This window comes from Bidens hawaiensis, unplaced genomic scaffold (genome assembly GCF_021521415.1).
Source record: "Bidens hawaiensis isolate Kalapana, Puna unplaced genomic scaffold, B.hawaiensis_p1.1 tig00025586_1, whole genome shotgun sequence".
In the NCBI taxonomy this organism is placed as follows: domain Eukaryota; kingdom Viridiplantae; phylum Streptophyta; class Magnoliopsida; order Asterales; family Asteraceae; genus Bidens; species Bidens hawaiensis.
Genome location: NW_027494092.1, coordinates 200,314 through 220,695, shown reverse-complemented (window position 1 = coordinate 220,695; position 20,382 = coordinate 200,314). Strand labels below are relative to the sequence as shown.

The following is a 20,382-nucleotide window of genomic DNA, read 5'->3' as shown; positions in this document are numbered from 1 at the left end:
GATCGACAAATGGAATTTCAAATTGACCTTATCCCAGGAGCTAAACCTGTTGCTAAGGCTCCCTATCGCTTGGCTCCCTCTGAAATGAAAGAACTTTGGACCCAATTGCAAGATCTTCTTGATAAAGGGTTCATTCGGCCGAGAATTTCGCCCTGGGGTGCTCCAGTACTCTTTGTAAAGAAGAAAGACGGCAGCATGCACATGTGCATCGATTATCGTGAACTGAATAAGCTGACCGTGAAAAACAAGTACCCGTTACCCAAGATTGATGACTTATTTGATCAGCTGCAGGGAGCTAGTTGGTTTTCAAGAATCGATTTTAGGTCGGGTTATCACCAGTTGAAAGTAAGGGAACAAGATATACCGAAGACTGCTTTCCGCACACGTTATGGACATTACGAGTTTCTTGTGATGTCGTTCGGGTTAACAAACGCCCCCGCAGCGTTTATGGACCTGATGAATCGGGTATGCCGCCATATGCTTGATCGTTCAGTCATTGTTTTTATCGATGACATCCTTATTTATTCCAAAAATGAAAGTGACCATGCTGGGCCTTAAAGAAGTTCTTGAGACTTTAAGGAGGGAAAAGTTATATGCAAAGTTTTCTAAGTGTGCGTTTTGGTTGCGAGAGGTACAATTCTTGGGTCATGTGATTAATCCGAGTGGTATTATGGTTGATCCCGCTAAAGTAGAAGCTGTTATGAAATGGAACCCTCCTACATCAGCGTCTGAAATTCGCAGCTTCTTGAGTTTAGCGGGTTATTATCGAAGGTTTATTCAGAATTTCTCTAAGATAGCCTCATCATTGACAAAATTGACAAAGAAAGGCGCTAAGTTTGAATGGGGATCTGACCAAGAAAAGGCTTTTCATGAATTGAAACAAAGGTTAATGCAAGCTCCAGTATTGGCATTGCCAGATGGTACCGGGGACTTGGTTGTCTATTCAGATGCTTTCTCTCTAGGGTTGGGTTGTGTACTCATGCAACGTGAAAAGGTGATAGCTTATGCCTCACGCCAGCTAAAACCTCACGAAGGTAATTACCCTACCCATGACTTGGAGCTAGCAGCTGTGGTCTTTGCATTAAAGATTTGGAGACATTATTTGTACGGTGTTAGATTCACAATTCATACAGATCACAAGAGTTTGAGGTACTTTTTCGAACAAAAGGAGTTAAATATGAGACAGAGACGGTGGTTGGAATTAATCAAAGACTATGATTGTGAGATAACGTATTACCCAGGTAAGGCTAATGTCGTAGCTGATGCATTAAGTCGGAAGCCTATTTGGGTGAAGTCGTGCCAGCTTATCGTGAAGCCGGATATTATGAAACAGATCTCTGAGGCACAAACGGATGCTCTAAGGACCGGGAGAATTGACAAGGAGCGTATGGTCGGTCAGGAAGGGTCTTTGGTAGTTAACAGTGATGGGGTGAGACTCAGGTTCGGGCGTGTATGGATACCTCGTCACGGGGAGTTCAGAGGAAAGATCATGGATGAAGCTCATAAGACGCGTTACTCGATTCACCCTGGTGCTACCAAAATGTACCAAGACCTGAAGAAGAACTATTGGTGGCTAGGCATGAAACGGGAAATGACCCATTATGTGAGTAAATGTTTGACATGTCTTCAGGTGAAAGCCGAATATCGAAATCTGTATGGAAAGATCCAGCCGTTAGAAATACCAGAATGGAAATGGGAACACCTTACTATGGACTTCATAACTAAGCTACCGCGTACATCTAATGGTTATGACACCATTTGGGTGGTTGTGGATAGGTTGACTAAGAGTGCTCATTTCCTACCGATACGCGAAACTCATACTTCTGAGAAATTGGCAGAGTTGTTTATTAAAGAGATTGTTGCAAAACATGGTATGCCTGTATCTATCGTGTCTGACCGAGACACACGGTTTACTTCAAGGTTCTGGAAAAAGTTTCATGAGGAGATGGGAACTAGATTGCATATCAGCACGGCTTATCATCCTCAAACGGATGGTCAATAAGAAAGAACCATCCAAACTCTTGAAGATATGTTAAGGGCGTGCATAATTGATTTTGGTGGTAGCTGGGACAATCACCTACCGTTGGCAGAATTCTCGTACAATAACAGTTATCATGCTAGTATCGAGATGCCACCTTATGAGATGTTATATGGTCGGAGATGCAGGACTCCTGTTTGTTGGGGTTCGATTGGGCAAAGACAGTTGGGAAGTTTAGAAGTGGTTGAGGAAACAACTGAGAAACTCGATAAGATCAAGACTTTTATGAAGGCAGCACAAGACAGACAAAAATCATATGCGGATAAAAGGCGTAGGCCGATAGAATTCGAAGCTGGCGATCAAGTTCTACTTAAAGTTTCTCCTTGGAAGGGCATTATTAGATTCCGCAAGCGGGGTAAACTTAGTCTGAGGTTTATTGGGCCATTCAAAATAGTGGCTCGTGTTGGCGAAGTTGCTTACAGGTTGGATTTTCCTGACGAACTTAATGATATTCACCCTACCTCTCACATGTCTCATCTAAGGAAATGTTTAGCGGACGAAGAGGCTTACGTGCCACTTAATAACATTCAGATTGACGAGAAATTGAACTATGTTGAGGAACCTGTTGCTTTACTTGCCCGGAAAGACAGGCAATTACGAAACAAGACAATTAAGCAAGTGAAATTCCAATGGAAACACCGAAAGGGGTCCGAGGCAACATCGGAATCAGAAAATGAAATGAAGAAGAACTACCCTCAGTTATTCTCTCTGCGGCAGGTTTCGAGGACGAAACCTATTGTAAGAGGGGTTGACTTATAACACCCTGCTTCACATGATATCGTTGTATAGTATGTATATAGGAATAATCAAGTGGAGTCGTTATTACTCTAACTTATAAGGACCATTTAGCATTCAAGAAAACTCCATGGGTGTTTATGATTTATTATTTCTTTTACCTTGGGAATAAGCTATCAAGGTAATGAATGTTGGAAGGCCTAGATATCATAACCAACCACACCTATTTATCCTACTACGATCATATTCTGATGGTCATCTTTCTCGCAAAACCAGTGGCGTAACCGATCTAACTCCGACCTCCTTTGCCTCCGGTAAAGATCAGGTGAGGTCAAGAGATTATTTTATGTGTTATTCTTGAGTTAAAGCTAGTAAACGAACTAATGTTTGCACATGAACTCTCTGCCAGGATGGTGCGTTACCGTTATTGGCGACTCTCAAAACTCGTATTAGCGATCAATCTCCTAGCTTTGTCGGGAGTTTCGTTCCATTCTTGTCGGCGATTCTTGAAGATCTCGACACGGATTACTCTCTTCGTTAACCAGGTGTGCAAATTGATTTCTTTTGTGACGCGTTAAGTTTGGCTAGTTGATTCGGTTTTCGGCTCGTACTCAATCCTTACCATGTGCCAAGACCCGGTTCACTAGGGCCTATGGTGGTTGCATGGCGGACCACCGCCATGGTGGTGATTATCTCCAGCGACTACCATGCCTATTAAGGTGCCATAAATATTAATCGTCTGTTAAGTTTTCTCAGGCTTTACTCTCATTGGTTACAATATATATATATATATATATATATATATATATATATATATATATATATATATATATATATATATATATATATATGACCCAACTTTAACAGTAACCGAATTGGGTCTTGGGATTGAGCATTATGGCTTGACACAAGGGTTGTGATACATGCATGAAAAGTATGTCTTGCAAATATAATCACTAGCCAATCTGGTCCTACTATGAAGTTTATTATAAACTCATGCATGGTTGCATGGGAGCTAAACAGAAGGGCCATATTAATGGGTATATACGTATATTTATGTTGTAGGCTCTTGGAACCGCGTTTAGAGTTGTGTTTCTCTCGTTGCTTTAGCTCTTATTAATTTGCACGATACGTCAAGGTGAGTTTTAGACGCCCTTTTCTTTTTAAATGCTTCTAATGATTTAGGGCTGATATATATATTTAAAACGTTTTTATGTACATGTTTAGTACACATGATTTATGATGAAGAAGAACGTGTATGAAATTGATTTTAGAAACAATTATATGTTCTAAAGAATTTTACTTGATTTGTACGCACTTAAGTTGTTGTTCATATGATAATATTAGACATGGGTTGGGTCAACTAAAGAAGTCCTCACACGGGGCAAACTAAGAAGTCCTCTCACGGGGCAATTAAGAAGTCCTCGATCAAGGTCACGACTTTGTGTTTGGCTTGTTCGGGGCAGCTATGGATCCCTTACGACCCGTTATACCGACTACTTTATATGTTATGTTGCGTACTTTTATTTAAGCTATGTCATTTATTGCTTAAACGTTATTGATGAATTTAAAAACTAGAACTCAATCAGCAACGCTGACGTTTTCCATATATGTATATCAGACTGATTTTAGGTACTCGTCAGAAGATCTGGATCCTCTTGGCTGAACCAGAAGTTATCCGTTTGTTTAAAGACTGGCATTTCGTTTATCCTATTTATTTTTCATACCTGAACTTATTTGGTTTATCGGGTTATGCTTTAATTTCCGCATTGTAAGACTAGTTTCCGCTGCTATGGTTTTTGCTTTAATTCTAGTTGAACTATTTGCTTATGATGATGCCAACGGTAAGGCCTCCCGGGATTGGGGTCTTACACGTGCGATGCAAAGTGGGCTTATGCGAATGGAATTGGCCCAAATACTAATATAATTCTGTTGGGTTTGATCTACCCAAGCCTATTATCTAGCCAATCCAAGATGAACCAACAAAATAAACCAACCAACTTCGTCACCTCCGTATAACCCGATATATTTTAAAGATAAATAATCCATTAAAGGCAAGAAATATATATATGTATATAAGTTTCATTTGAGAATTCAAAAAAAGTTAAGAACTTTTAGGAACTCTTAAAAACCAAATATTTTTTTAACTTTTTTTATATATTAACATTATTTGAGACTTGTTTTATCATATTTATAAAAAAAATTGATTACATATATAAATCACAATTTACACATGTGTAAAATTTATGTGCTAAAAATGTACGTATGTGTAAAAAAAACATAGATATGCGTAAAAAAACTAATTTTCATAATTATAATCATAAATATAGATGTCAAAACTAATAAAATTACACTTAAATAACATCAACATACAAATTTTTTTATAAAAAACGTTAGTCATTAAGAGTTCCTTCAAGTTCTTAAATAATTTAAGAGTTCTCAAATGATACTAATCCTATATATATATATATATACACACACACATAATATTGTGTTAAAGGAAAGGAACATATTATTAATAAAGGAGAAATATATATATATATATAATAATTGAAGAATATGAACGCAAAATAAAGACCGTCGTTAAATAAAGTGATTTCGTTAGATCGGTTAGCCCAAACAAATGAGCCTAGCTTATCAAGTAAGCTAGATTAATGAATACAAATTTAATTAATTATGTTTGTACATGGTTAATTAATGAATATATATGTTAAACAGTTAGTCGCGCACAACTCAGGAAGGGAATTACTATTAACGGTGAACGTAACAGGATCCAGGTGAGTTCTAGTCCCTTTTATGTGTTATGTTTTCGGGGCTGTGTGCATACTACGATGTGTTTAGATTTATACACTTAACTTAAATGGTAAGTGTATTAGATATATGTTTGTGTATGAATGTGAATGTTATGGATTGATTAACTAGTATGCACGTAGTTGTTATATTAGTTATGATTGAAGGAAGTAGAAAGAAAATGTAATGAAGGTAGAGTTGTATGGTATGATAGAGGGCACCGAGCTCTAATAATGACCGAGGTATATAGGGCACCGGACCCTTATAATATCCAAGGTAAGTAGGACTAGGCCCTTATAATATCCAAGGTAAGTAGGGACTGGACTATGAGGATATCCAAGGTATGTAGGACACCGGATGCTTATTAATCTGAGGTATGTAGGGTCTGGACCCTTATAATATTCAATGTATGTGAGGACCGGATCTTTATAGTATCTGAGGTATGTAGTTAAGAAGTATGATGTAACATCCGGCCCCTCGCACCACCAATATTGTCCGCTTTGCCCACGAAGAGCTAACGGATTTGTTTTTAGTTGCCCAGGTGGAGACTTCCCAGGAGGTCACCCATCCTGCTACTACTCCCACCTGAGCACGCTTAACTGTGGAGCTCTCCTCTCGTCCACTACGATTAAGCCCAAAACGCATTGGTGATTTAAGAGGCGGGACATTTACTTATGAACCAAGGATCTCTCTTGTTCACAACCAATATGAGATTTGCCTAGGATGTTACATATGAATGTTGGTATGTATGTTTGAATAATAGATGAACAAGTGAGTATTAATACGTATCTTCGGACGCGTATTAGTAAGAAAGTGAAAGTAATGTATGTTAATTAACTAGAACTCACTCAGCGTAGCTGACTTTTAGTATGCACGCAGGCAAGTAGAATGAGACAAGTTGCTTGATGAGGACATGTGGAACTAAGAGGAAGACTGACATCGCTATGAAGAAGACACCCATGTCGTTTATGTTTTATGTTTAAGACTTATGTCTTGTTATTTTAAGACAAGATGTTTATGTTATGTAAGAATGAATGACTTTTATTTCCGTGAAATGTTTTAATTAACTCTGATTTTATGAATTAGTAAATCCAACCAGCGTGAAAGTAGGGCACCCGGATCGGGGGCCTTACAAAAAGATATGCAACAAACATAGTTTCATGGCTAATGATTATGAAACGTATCAAACCCGAGGTGTCTAAGCGATTGAATTTACTCATGAGACATAGTTCTGTAGAGCCCATTCTGATGCTTAAGTCTTTGTGTTTATTAGCTTAATTATTACTTGTAGTATTTATATTTCCGTTTAATTGTTATCATTTGAGCCCAATGCCATTTGTATGAAAGCCCATTGGGCCATTATGAATGGAAGATAGGTGCACATGCTTGCACTATAAGAGGGGTGTTTTGGATTGCTTATTTTTATCAACTTATAACTTACTAACTTTTTGAAAAGTCATAAGGTGTTTGGGATTGATTATATTGTTAGAGGAAAAGTTTTATAAGTTACAATGTTGTAACTTATTAATTTAATAAAAAGTTATAAAGAGGTAAAATAAGGTATCCCAAACACCCCTTAAATAGTGAAAGCATGTCATGCAACATAACCTTTTACAAAATTCAAACTTCTTCACTTTCTCTCTCTATCATATCCTCTCAACCACTTTCCATTTTGTAACATTCGTTACTTTTCAAACCTGAAAACCCGACCCATTTTGAATTTTTGGTTTTGTATATATATATATATATATATATATATATATTATAACATTCTTAAGTTCCGTTTCATGTAACATTCGTTAATGTTTATTTGAAATTTCATTTATATTCGTTAAACCGGCTCGTTTGGTCGTTTCGATATAGCCTTATTCATCGTTCATCAATAAAATAATGTTCACGAGAATTTATGTTTATCGTTCACTTTCCTTTTGTTCAATTAACGAAACTTCGAGTTTTAAAGTTTTAAAAATTTAAACAAATTGGAAACTACGGGTTTAATACGAAAATAACCAAGCTATATAATTTCTATTATATTCCTAACACATTTCAATACATACGGATTAAAATGTAAATATTGTATCAAAACTGTTTTTAAAATATCTTGTAAGTTGAGGGGTGAATTGTTTAAATTATTCAAAATCATAATAATTAATAATTCCAACCCCCCCCCCCCCCCCCCCCCCCCCCCCCCCGCCGCCGTCATCTTCACCTTTTTCTGGCAATGGCTGGAATCCAGCATTTCGACGAGGCAGCAACGGCTCCGGCCATCCTTTAACTCCCTTAAAACACATCGCAATTAAAAGCTTGCAACCATCTCTAGACCATAACGAGAATCATAATCATCATCCATAACTCGAATTAACGAACAATAACGAGGTAAATTAATCCGTAGCTGACCAGATATTATTCAAAATTCAATTACGGTTATTTAACCCAAAATGCTCCAATTGAAAATATTAATAGACCCTTTGGCATCATCTAAACTTGTCCATACCATTGAATTCCATTAACATACTCTCTAGAACCCATAAATTATCCGTCAAAGGTTGTTTGCGGCCAACCATGGTTCTTCATAAAACAAGAACAATAACATGTAATTAATATTGTGGTTTTGATTCGTTGTTCATCAATTAATAAAAGCCCTAACCTAATTAGACCATACATGGAACCAATTAACGAATTTGGAATTCTAGGGTTTGTAAGGTTGAATATGAACATTGTAATATTATATATATAGTTTTGTTTCTATTTTATAAACAACTAGCAGGTTAGAAAATTTGGTTTGTTCAATTGAGTTTGTGCTATGAGACCCGGTTCGAACACGGGTTAGCACAGTTTTAATGTTTTATTTTTTCAATCTTTTTCTTTTATTATAATAAACCTTTTTAATTATTAAAAACTATTAAAAATTAAATAAAATCTTTTTAAATTAAATAAATTTATTATAAATTAATTTTACCATTTTCATCCAAAACCCAACTTTCTCATTTTCATTAAGTTAGTAAAACCCGAAATATTATATTATTAAATACATTTTCATTAATAACCATTTTGTTAACCTAATAATCGTTTTCAAGATAAAATTCCAATAAAATCCATGCTTCGTAATTCCCATATTAATAATAGGTTATTAATCAAATAATATTAAAATAGTTCGTTAAAATTCAGTTAAAGTTTATATATAATATTATAACTTAAAATGCCATAAAATGCTAATAGAATATATTACAATAATGCAAATTCCTAAAACCAAAATATTTAACTTTTACAATCCCGTTAGTTAGATTTTGTTTTATTTTAATTATAGTTCGTGAAGTTCGGTTGCTTCGGTTTTGTTATCATGCTTTCGGCTTTTATTGCATGTTTATCTTCAATTTCAAGGTGGGTTTCTCACACCCCTTTTTTAAACGCTTTTATATTTTAGGGGTAACATGTATATACTATTCAAACATTTACTTAGTTATTCTTTTTTCAAACTACAATTCGTATTGTGGACTCATATGTTTATTTGCTTACTTGCGTTAATTCAGTTTCAAGTGGTGACTTCGATAAGTATGATTATACGCCCCCTTTTGCACTCAGGACCGTCGTGTTATGAGTGGAAAAGGTACCCCCAATTCGAGCACGTTGGTTGTTACCGGCTGGAAAAGACCATTGCGTGCGTTTATTCGAGTACGTTGGTTGTTACCAACTGGAAATGACCTTAGTTGCATTTTACACTTGTTCATATAATTGCATGATTTTCTATACGTATATATCAAACTTGTGTGATTCTCACCAACTACTTGTTAGTTGACTTTATTTTATATACATGCTGCAGATACGATTATTAGAGGTTGAAGCTTGATGATGACATTAGACTTAGGTCATAAAAATAATAGACATGATGTTTTGAATTTTCTTTTATTAAATGTTATTTCTTTGCTTTGAATTTGTGTACTTGAAGTTTGAATAAATTAATAATAATATTGTCACATAATAGTGTCACATGTGTTTTGAACAATCTGTATGCCACATTCGGGCGTTTCTGCTTAAGCCGGAATGTTACACATTTTTAGCAAATAATCAAACACAAACAAGATCCAAGATCCTTTGTGTTGTTAGTGATTTCCGCTAGATAACAATACGGATTGATTGAAGAATAGTTGTGAGATCCTGTTCATAAGGACCTGCAAGTTCTCAACCTTGAAATTTCATTTAGAAATAGCAGCAGAATTGCAGAAACATAAACGAGGTTATAAAACATATTCAAATGTTACACCTGGTTTTTAACATAGCCTTAACATAAACTTTTAAATGTATGCACTCTTTAGCTAGCTTGGATAGCCTACCTTTGCACTCCAAGCTAGCTACATAATCTACCTGCAATCAACCTGATATACATATTAAAAGTCAGCTACACTGAATGCGTTCTAGTATGTAAGTCATAACAATTTAGTCGTAACAATTGTATCGTAACGTATCAGACTTTAAGACACTCACTTTAGCAAGCCTTAAAGTCTGGAAATACATAAAGGGAAGAAGGAAATGGAAAGAGTTCCATATACTTCTGATACATGATCAATGATGTATACCATGTAGCATACACTAACTGATGTTTATACACAACTATTTAATTATACACCCCGCATTATCATCACAAATCATTTTATGGTGTTGATATATACATTTAAGAATTTTCTATTTCTTTCATGATATTACTTTTCCAAATCTTCAAATTATTTCAAACGTTCTGATCTTTTAATCTACGTGGAAGGATAATCCTTCTCAGCAGGGACCAAGTTACCAATGGGCGTGAATTTTTTATATTAGTGAAATCAAATATAATTTTTTCTTTGTAAGTGTACTATATATCCATAACAAAAACTTGTATTTATGAACAATATGTGACTGGCCTGATAGCGTGTTATAGAAAATAAGGAAACCAACAAATTAAGTGTTCGATCAACATTATTCTGGCATCATCGGTTGGTCCATTTAGACTTTAGAGCACTTCAAGTCTTTAGCTTATAAAGTTTCGAATTAGTAAGGTGGTTTAAAATTTAGCTAAGTACTTCTAGAGATTTTCATAAGTTTCGTATGTCAAGGCATACAGTGCAGTCTCTTTGCGATTGAACTCAACAAGCTTGCTTTCTTAGCAAAATCAAACTTCATAGAGTTTGATGAAAACCGGTAAGCAACGGCTTAAGTTTTGTAAAAAAAACTCTATGAAGTTTGGCTGACACCAAAACGAATTTGCATTGTTTGGCTACCACGCCAGAAAACTCATAAACTTATTGTTAGAAACTAGTGTTTTACCCGGCGTGTTGCGTCGAGGCAGGTTGTTAAAACCCGGACAGTGGTAAACCTAAGCGTCGGTGGTCCTAAGCGTTGAGGTGATAAGTCGACGCAAATTCGGTCGGTTTTGATTGCGTGCGTTATTATACCGGAACTAAAACCAAATATAAAACAAAAAATTTTAAAAATTTAGGTGGACCAATGAGGTGGAGTTCGGTTGGTAAAACTCGAGCGTTGAGGTGGTGAGTCTACTCAAATTCGATCAGGTTCTGTCAGGTTCGTTACGGTACTAGAACAAAAAAAAATCGGCATTCGGTTGGTTTTGGTTATGATTGTTACAGCACTTGAGCTAAAACAAAACGCTACGACTATACGCAAATTTGACCGGTTTCCGTCACATTCGTTAGGGCGCCTGAACAAAATCATAACAAAAAAAATGTCTTCGACCAAGTGGCCTAATGAGGTACTATGAGACAAATACTCTTATTTATATTAACATATTTTAAATAAAAAACACAAATAAAATATTAAAAAATAAAAAATGAAAAGAAGAAACAAAAAAAAAATCTATTTGAAGAAGGAGTCTCCATCCACTTAACAAAACTGTAATGTTAAAAGTTTATTATTGGCAAGCACTAACATACTTAACATCAACCAACACACCAAGATGTTACAATTGATTAATCATCAAAATGATTTACATAAAAACAAAACACAACTAATAAAATATTCTAAAAAAACTTTTGTGGCATCAAACCTCTAAATTATACCAGATATATAATTGTTGCTAATTCGGGGCCGTATTCACAAGTTGTTAATATGGAATGACCTAAGTTAACAAGCTTATTTAGTTTCTGAATTGTAATAGGATTGCTATGATAATGTCTGTCACCAAGTTTGGGTTAGATCTATAAATATGAGGCTTGAAAGGAGGCTTTGAATGGGTGATCAATATTGTAACAAGTTTTTGAGTAAGTTTTCTCTTACAATAATAAAATATATGTTTATATATGGATCCCGTGCTAGCAATAATTGCATGAATTTATATTTACAAACCACTAGCTAATTAATAAATTGTGTGTTGTTAATAGATCCTGCTCCGCTAGCCTCGCTAGAACCAAACTAAACTGTGCACATCGACAAACAGTGATTCGTAGGAGCATGATGAAAATTACATCCACTTATCAAACCATTTGCTAAGAAATGAGGGATTAAATCAAACACCACCCACCCGGCTATCCATATAATAACCATGATAAATGGGCTGACGTCACAAAGTAGTGACCGTGTAGGGTTCCCTTATCAGAAGACCACCAACAACAGGTGTGCGGTCACGATTGAGTCTTGAGTCATACTCAAAACCCTATCTCATGGCTTAACCCTCCACTCACTATAATTGGATGATAAGGACAATAGTATAAATAACAGCCTTTGTTTCATCTGACTCGATTCAATTCACTTGCAACACAAGATTCTAGACATACAAAAAGAAGATAGAAAATGGGGCAAGAAGATGACATGGTGAATATGAGGAAAGGTCCATGGACAGAACAAGAAGATGTTCAGTTGGTTTCTGTCGTCAACATTTGTGGAGATCGAAGATGGGATTTTATAGCTAAGGTTTCAGGTTTGAAGGTGGCGGGAGATACAAAATGAAAAAAAAAGTAGGTAGTAATAATTGGTTATGTTTAGGCTTAAGATTTTATTGTAAGACCGAGTGTAGTGAAGAAAGCGAGAGGCGTCAGAGCACCAGATGACTTCGACGTGGGGTGGTAAACACCGGGCAAAAGGGGCCGAGAATGGCTGGGCGTGAGTACAGTGGCAGTAGCACCAGAAGGGGCAACGAGGGGTGGCACCGATATGGTGTGTGGTGGCGCCTCGGTGTTAATCCACTACACTTGGTCTAAATATGTTTTTATAAACCAAATCTAACCTTTTAATCTCTTTTGTCTAAATTAACCTAACCCAAGCATTTATCTTTAGGGATTATTTTTTTTTTCTTGAAATTTCAATTGTTCAGGTTTAAAAAGAAGTGGAAAGAGTTGCAGATTGAGATGGGTAAACTACCTACACCCTGGTTTGAAAAGAGGCAAGATGACTCCTCAAGAAGAATGTCGAATCCTTGAGCTTCACACTAAATGGGGAAATAGGTTTGATTTTTCTTTCTCACTTTATTATTTTATAAATATTTTTTTATATGCTCTATTTATATATATACTTTATTTGTTAGGAGAATTTGAGAAATCTATGATTGAAGTTTGAAATAGTTGATCATGATATTGGAGTGTTATTCAGATTTAAGGATTTATGACATTTCTCTTCATTTTCTCGGATTAAAATATATTTTAGTGTATGATATTTGATTAAAAACAACAGTATGCAAAGTTAGTATTTATTCCATATTCTCTTTTATTGCTTTTTATTTAACTTTATGAACTTATGAAGTGTTAGTTCAAACTATTATAGGGGCTTAAAAGTGCTAATTTGAGGCATCAATCAAACTTTTAGTTTCCGGCCTTTTCATAAAAGAGTTAAAACAGAAATTTAACTTTTCTATTAATTTTTTATATGATAGAGATATTTATTAAACATTTAGTTATTTTATTATAAGAAATTCTAAGCTATCACTTCATGTTTTTTTTAACAAAAAATTTCTTTTAATATTTATTGTCCCATGGGACTACTTAAAACCAAAACCTCCTAATTACCTTTCCAACCCAAGTTATTTAAATGTTTTTAAGCTATCATTCTGGTTCACATTAAGGTCCTGTTCGTTTCAAGGATTTGGAAGAAATTCTAAGGAATGAGATTTTAAATCCCATAAATTAATATGTTCGTTTCATTAAATGAAAGAATGGGAATGGAAACTAAATCCCATCAAATCCCACATTTAATGGGATTTCAAAATCCCACTTATTTTAAAGGATTGTTATGGAAAATAAAAACCCCTTCAAAAAAATTCAAAAAAATTAATAACAAAATCATAACTCAAAATATAAATCAAAAACGAAAAATATAAAAAAATTAAAACGTTTCCTTCGTTGTCCTCTTTCTTAAATAAAAAAAACCGAGAATAAAGAAGATTCCAATTCCAATACATTACCAACCAAACACATGAAATGGATTCTCAAACATTCCATTCCATTCCAATTCCAAATCCAATTCCAATTCCAAATCCTTTAAAACAAGTCCGTGAAACAAACGGGCCCTAAGAAAAAAGATGTTAACTTCACAATTCAAATAAGTTTATAAAAAAATTCACTCCCTCTAAATAATTATAAAGGACAACAAAAATAAGAATGTTAATAAGGAATCCAATCTATTGATTTTACATTTGAATTATGAAGATTAATTAAAAAAATAAAAATTGATGACAAGACCATGTCAATTCCTCTATCATTTTAAAATGTCTAACTTTTTCATACAACAAATTTTTTTTTAAATTTCACCATAATAACAATCGTTTTTTTTATCTTTAATATGAATATCATATTATTATATAAAAATAAAAAATTTAGTGGGTTTTTTACATTGTGTTATTTAGTTGTTTATTGTGTTTTTTAATTTTTTTTATACGCGTTGTTTTATAGGTTTTGGTCATTGTGTTTTTCAATTCATACTCATACTAAAGATAAAAATTAAAACAAAGATTACGTCATTGTGTCTTTTTGTTCGTCATTGTGTCTTTATGCTCAACATTTGTCTTAAAACTTATCATTTTGTTATAGTCATTGTGTACTACGTTCATAGTCTTTTGTTCGGGATTGACATGTGGTATTCACTTAATTTAAAAAAATAGTTTACATTCATTGTATATTATGTTCAAGTCATTGTGTAATATGCAATTTCCATTGTGTTTTACGTTTTAGGTCATTTTGTTATATGTATTCACCATCGTGTCTTACAGTTCAGGCTATTGTCTTATATGTATTCATCATTGTGTTTAAGTTTCAGATTATTGTATAATATATATTCATCATTGTGTTTTAGGTATGAGATAATTTGTTTTCATTTTATCATTATATTTACATATTATTATTACAAAACGGTGTTATTAGTATTAAAAAAAACCATGATGACAAAAAAAACACAATGATAAACAGAAAAACACAATAACGAAAAAAGACACAATGGTAAGTAAAAAGACACAATGATATAATTTTTATATAACAAAATCATATTAATATTAAAGATAAAAAACGTTTTTTATTATAGTGAATTTTTCTTTTAAATATCATATTAAAAAGTTATTAAAGTTTTAAAATGATAGGAGAATTAACATGTTACTTGAATATGGGGAGAGAAAATACATATTATTATACATTTTTTTCTTTATTCCCACTTGACACATGTCAATAATTAATTATGATTTTTTACACTTTTTATTTTTGTTAATCTTTATAAAATAACTTAACCCATTAATAATACAATATTGCTTCTCTTTCGAATAATAAAGAAATTAAGCACTTAGTGTTAAATAATAAAGTAACTAGATGTTTAATTTCTTGTCTCCTAATAATATTTTGCATATGCTAGTCCTCTTATTGCTATCTTTTCGACCTTTTTTTTTTCAAATGACACTGGTTTAGCTTATCATAAAACATTTATATAATTACTATATGTTAATCTCTTTGGTGCATGCGTTTGTAATAATACATGTTGTTTAAATGTCATATACCTGCATGGATCGAAAAACAATGTCAAAATAAGATCATTATAATTTCAAAATACTCTTTTTAAATTTTAATTTAAAAGGAAGTGAGTAGCTTTTATTCAATAAATTATTTATAAATTATATAATAACTTGGTTGATGGGGGAATTAACATGTTACTTGAATATGGGGAGAGAAAATACATATTATTATACCTTGTTTTCTTAATTCCCACTTGACACATGTCAAAAATTAATTATAACTTTTTACACTTCTCATTTTTGTTAATCTTTATAAAATAACTTAACCCGTTAATAATACAATATTGCCTCTCTTTCAAATAATAAAGAAATTAAGCACGTAGTGTTAAATAATAAAGTAATTAGATGTTTAATTTCTTGTCTCTTAATAACATTTTGCATATGCTAGTCCTCTTATTGCTACCTTTTCGACCTTTTTTTTTAAATGACACTTGTTTAGCTTATCATAAAACATTTATATAATTACTATATGTTAATCTCTTTGGTGCATGCGTTTGTAATAATACATGCTCTTTAAATGTCACATACCTGCAAGGATCGAAAAACAATGTCAAAATAAGATCATTATATTTTCAAAATACTCTCTTTAATTTAAAAGGAAGTGAGTAGCTTTTATTCAATAAATTATTTATAAATTATATAATAACTTGGTTTCCAATGGTTAGCCGGTATTCAAGTGGGTTAAGTCCCCACACACTCCACCTAGCTAGGGTATGATTGGTATAAGAGCATAAAATGAATAAGAAAATGGAATGAATGTGGTAATGAAATAGACAAAGCAATAAAATGGATCATTCTATTTCATTGTCATGTTTTGTTAGATCATTCTATTTCATTGTCATGTTTTGTTACCATGTATAAATGAAATAATTCTTTACTTTATTATTAGTAGTAGTAAATATTATTATTGTTAATAATAATAATATTTATTAATAATAATAAAATGATAACATTTATTATTATTATTAAAATTTACTAATTATTATTATTAGTAAATAATAATAATATGAATATTCATAATAACTAGTTTTTAAAACTCGCGCGTTACAACGAGCAAATAAAAATAATCGTAAAAACGTTGAATCACGCATGCGCTTTATGAAATGTTAACTCACCATGTTTAAATATAATAATAGTTATATTATAATATACAAATCAATAATGATCAATGTTGTAAAACTCCCGAGTAGGCGGCCGAGTACTCCCCGATTACTCCCCGCCTAGATCGAGTACTCCCTGCCTCGGCCGAGTACTCCGTAGGTATTTTCCGAGTAATCCCCGACTACTCCCTGGTACTCGCAACTCCTCAATCGACCGCCTAGGACCGCCTAACGACTTTTACAACCTTGATAATGACATAATCATAATAATATACTATAATAATATTGAAAAATAACAATAATTATAATATAATAATAATAGCAATTATTATTATTGTTATTATTATTATTGGATCATTTTCATTTCTTGAAGGAATGAAAAAAAAAAGCACATTGCTAAATGAATAAAAATCCTATAAATGGAAGGAGTTTCATCTCTTAAGGAATAACCCATTTCATTACCACGTGACAACCAAACATGTTTTAATTCATTACATTGGATTACTTCATTCCATTCTACTCCCTCTTTTATACTAAACACTACTCTAGTAGTTAACAAATTAATAGCTTTATGCTTATCACTCGTTTAAAAAAAGAGACTTATATGTCTTAATGACACACGTCCTGCCAATCTCCAAAACTATGCAACATGAAAATATCCTAATTGCCATATCTAATATGCTTATTAAATGGATCATGTTTTGGTTATAATACTCAACAATACGTTAATTAAACATGCATGTCTATCCATCAACATGTTTAATTAAATATTTTCACCCACTAATGATCCATCTAGCCTATTTTTTTACTACCCATCTATTCGATTAGCACACTTACAACTTAATTACTACATGTTCCCAACCCTTTAATCCGTTTGACGTATTAGTTAAATGCATTAAATGGGGTACTGGGTTCGATTACATGATTGTAAGTGTATTCGGGTTAGGGTTAATGGCTTTACACGAACAATTAATAAATACATGTTGGTAGCTTAACCGGCCTACTCGACACGATTTACACCCTGTCCGCGTGTTTTGTTGACTTCCATTTTGTGTACATGATGATCATATTAATGTGCAGATGGTCTAAAATTGCTCAGAAACTTCCCGGACGAACTGATAATGAGATTAAAAATTATTGGAGGACCCATACGAGGAAAAAGGCACAAGAAAAGAAAAGGGCCTTTTCTTCATCTCCATCATTGTCGGATTCCTCAGCCTACTCTTCAGTTACTAGCAATCCTACTGTTGATTCTATGCCGATGAGTGAAACCAAAGAAAGAAGCTTTTATGACACGGGAGGGTTAGAAATGGTGACAATGACAAATTGCAAAAGCAATAACTATAATATGAAGAGTACCGCTACTAGTGTGAACAACGCGATTGAAGGACAAGAAGGGTATGATTCAATGGATGAGATATGGAAGGATATAGCTTTATTAGATGATGATTATGATAAAAGAAGTGCTTTTGGTGCATACAGTGAAATAGTACCCTTTTCTATATGGGATTACTCTCTCAACACGTTGTGGATGATTGATGGACAAGAGGGTATAGGAAGCAATATGTTTTTTGCAGATAACAAGCAAGCAGCTTAGCATAAGGTTAACCCACTATGTCGCTAACTTAGTTTTTTATGTTACATATTTGGTGTCTGTAGACACGATAAATCAGTAGATTAAGTATCATGTCATATTACTGAAGTAATACAAGAAACAAATCAAATATGATGTGAATTATGTATTCTCTATCACGCTATGTATGTATATATGTATGTTTTCCCATGTGAGAGAAGGATACTAGTAATTAACTAATTACTAACGACATATATAGTTTTTAAAAGATTGGGTTTTGCGATTCAAAAAGGGGTTGCGGCGCAGCTTGTTGTCCGCTTGCCTTCTGTTTCGATGTAATCCAATAAACAATCATATATTATAGAAGCAATAAAGACCATATAAATTTGATACCATTATATGAAGATAGATAATATATGTTAATAGAAGTACGGATTACTAATTGGTACGTACTATGCCATAGGGACTTCTGTACTTATATCAAATGGAAGTTCTTTACCCTACTACACAAATGGTCAAATGGGTTCTGGGTTCAAAAGATGTTATACAATGGATTTCTCAAGAAAGTAGAAGACTATTTCATATTAAATTGATCGACATATATCAAACAAATTTAACAAAAAACAATGAATAAACAAGATTTGTATTCAAAGATTCAATACAAACCGTAAAACACAATTAAGTTGTTTTGCAACTAAACAACTCACTGTTTATACTTCCTCACGCCTTAACCTTCCCCACACGGACTATAACTGGAAAAAAAAACACACTTGGGCCTTGGTTTGCAACCAGCCCATAAAATTGTTTGACCCGTACTAATAAGGAATAATACATTAATAATGTTTTTGATCCCAATAATTACTAAACATTAAATAGTATGATTTTGAACAAGCCCAAACTAATGGATTAAAATAAAGTGCCCAAGAGGATTAAAACCCAATAATCCCCCTTAATTAGGGTTGTTCACGAGACGAACTGAACCGAGCGAAGGCTTGCTTGTTTACAACTGAACCGAACCGAACGGCTGAAATTCGAACCGAGCGCAAATCGACACGAGCCAAAATTGAATCGAGCATTTTTCGATCCAACATCGAGCGATTTTTGTGCGCTATTCATTTCTTTTTCACTCTAAAAATTTCAATATGAAACAAGTTTGAAGGCTATAAATAATATATTTTGTTAACAAATTAGTAGTTTTTAGAAAAACGTGTAATGAGTTGTAAATTTTAGGAGAAACAAAGTTTAAAATGAGATATAATGAACATGTAAACAAGCTTCTAGTATTCTTAAAACTTGAAATCGAACTAATGAACTATAAAATTGACAGAATAAGAAAATTTTAAAAGTGTTTAAAAAATTATGTACTTATATATTATATGTGTTGTCTATGTATTTATATATTTCTTCATATATAATTATATATAAAATAAATTAAAAATATTCAAATCGAACCGAACCGAGCAGAGCGGCTCGTTTACCATCGAGTGAAAAAACGAACGAGTATTTTCCAAGCAATTTCCGAATGAGTGACCGAGTTCGAGTGTGAGCGATTTGGACGGCCCTACCCTTAATCCATTTGTTTTAGATATCCGAAACCATAACCTTCATTCTTCTTGACATTCATTTTCGACATCCAGGAGAAAATATCTTCATCATCTTCATAAGCATCTTCAATGACCATTTCTCCATATCTTCGCTAAATGTATTTAAATCAATTTCTTCATTAGTTTCAAAGGGATCTTCAAGATCTTCGCTATCTTCTTTGTCTTCATTAGGAACTAGATCTTCATTTATCTTTTCATCATTATCCACCATCATTGGGCCACATCTCGGTGATAATTCCTTGTTGCAGTTACATTTCTTTTTTTCCATCCTCTCTGTTTAAAAAAAGTCTCTTGGACCGTGCATGGCTTATGTAAAAAAATGTATGTTCTAACCCGAAGTTTTATATAATTTACTATAAAACGATTACAATAAAGTGGCAGGTAAACGGGCAACAAGCTGCGCCGCAACCCCCTTTTGAATAGCAAAGCCAATCCTGCTAAAAACGAAGCTTTGGGACCTAGAAGCTGAAGAGGTTCCGTGTACGACGCGCTGAACCCTACTCAAAAATTTCACAGCCTCTGGAGCCAGAAAACCAAATGTATCAAAGGCAAATGGTAGAAAGACATGTTGA

At 33.5% G+C, this 20,382-nt stretch overlaps 1 protein-coding gene across 1 annotated transcript; it reads left to right on the top strand.

The window, feature by feature from the left end:
* The first annotated feature begins 12,307 nt into the window (after window positions 1–12,307).
* On the top strand, window positions 12,308–18,245 carry LOC143571808 (transcription factor MYB59-like). Its single transcript, XM_077057134.1, has 3 exons — window positions 12,308–12,467; window positions 12,861–12,990; window positions 17,714–18,245. Exons 1-3 carry the CDS (start codon window positions 12,341–12,343, stop codon window positions 18,228–18,230), a joined length of 774 nt encoding a protein of 257 aa, XP_076913249.1. The 5' UTR covers window positions 12,308–12,340; the 3' UTR covers window positions 18,231–18,245.
* Window positions 18,246–20,382: the final 2,137 nt, after the last annotated feature.

Coding starts and splice junctions, on each gene's coding strand:
- LOC143571808 (XM_077057134.1), top strand. CDS start 12,341: ATGGGGCAAGAAGATGACATGGTGAATATGAGGAAAGGTCCATGGACA. Junction 12,468..12,860: donor TTTTATAGCTAAGGTTTCAG/GTTTGAAGGTGG, acceptor TCAATTGTTCAG/GTTTAAAAAGAAGTGGAAAG. Junction 12,991..17,713: donor CACACTAAATGGGGAAATAG/GTTTGATTTTTC, acceptor ATTAATGTGCAG/ATGGTCTAAAATTGCTCAGA.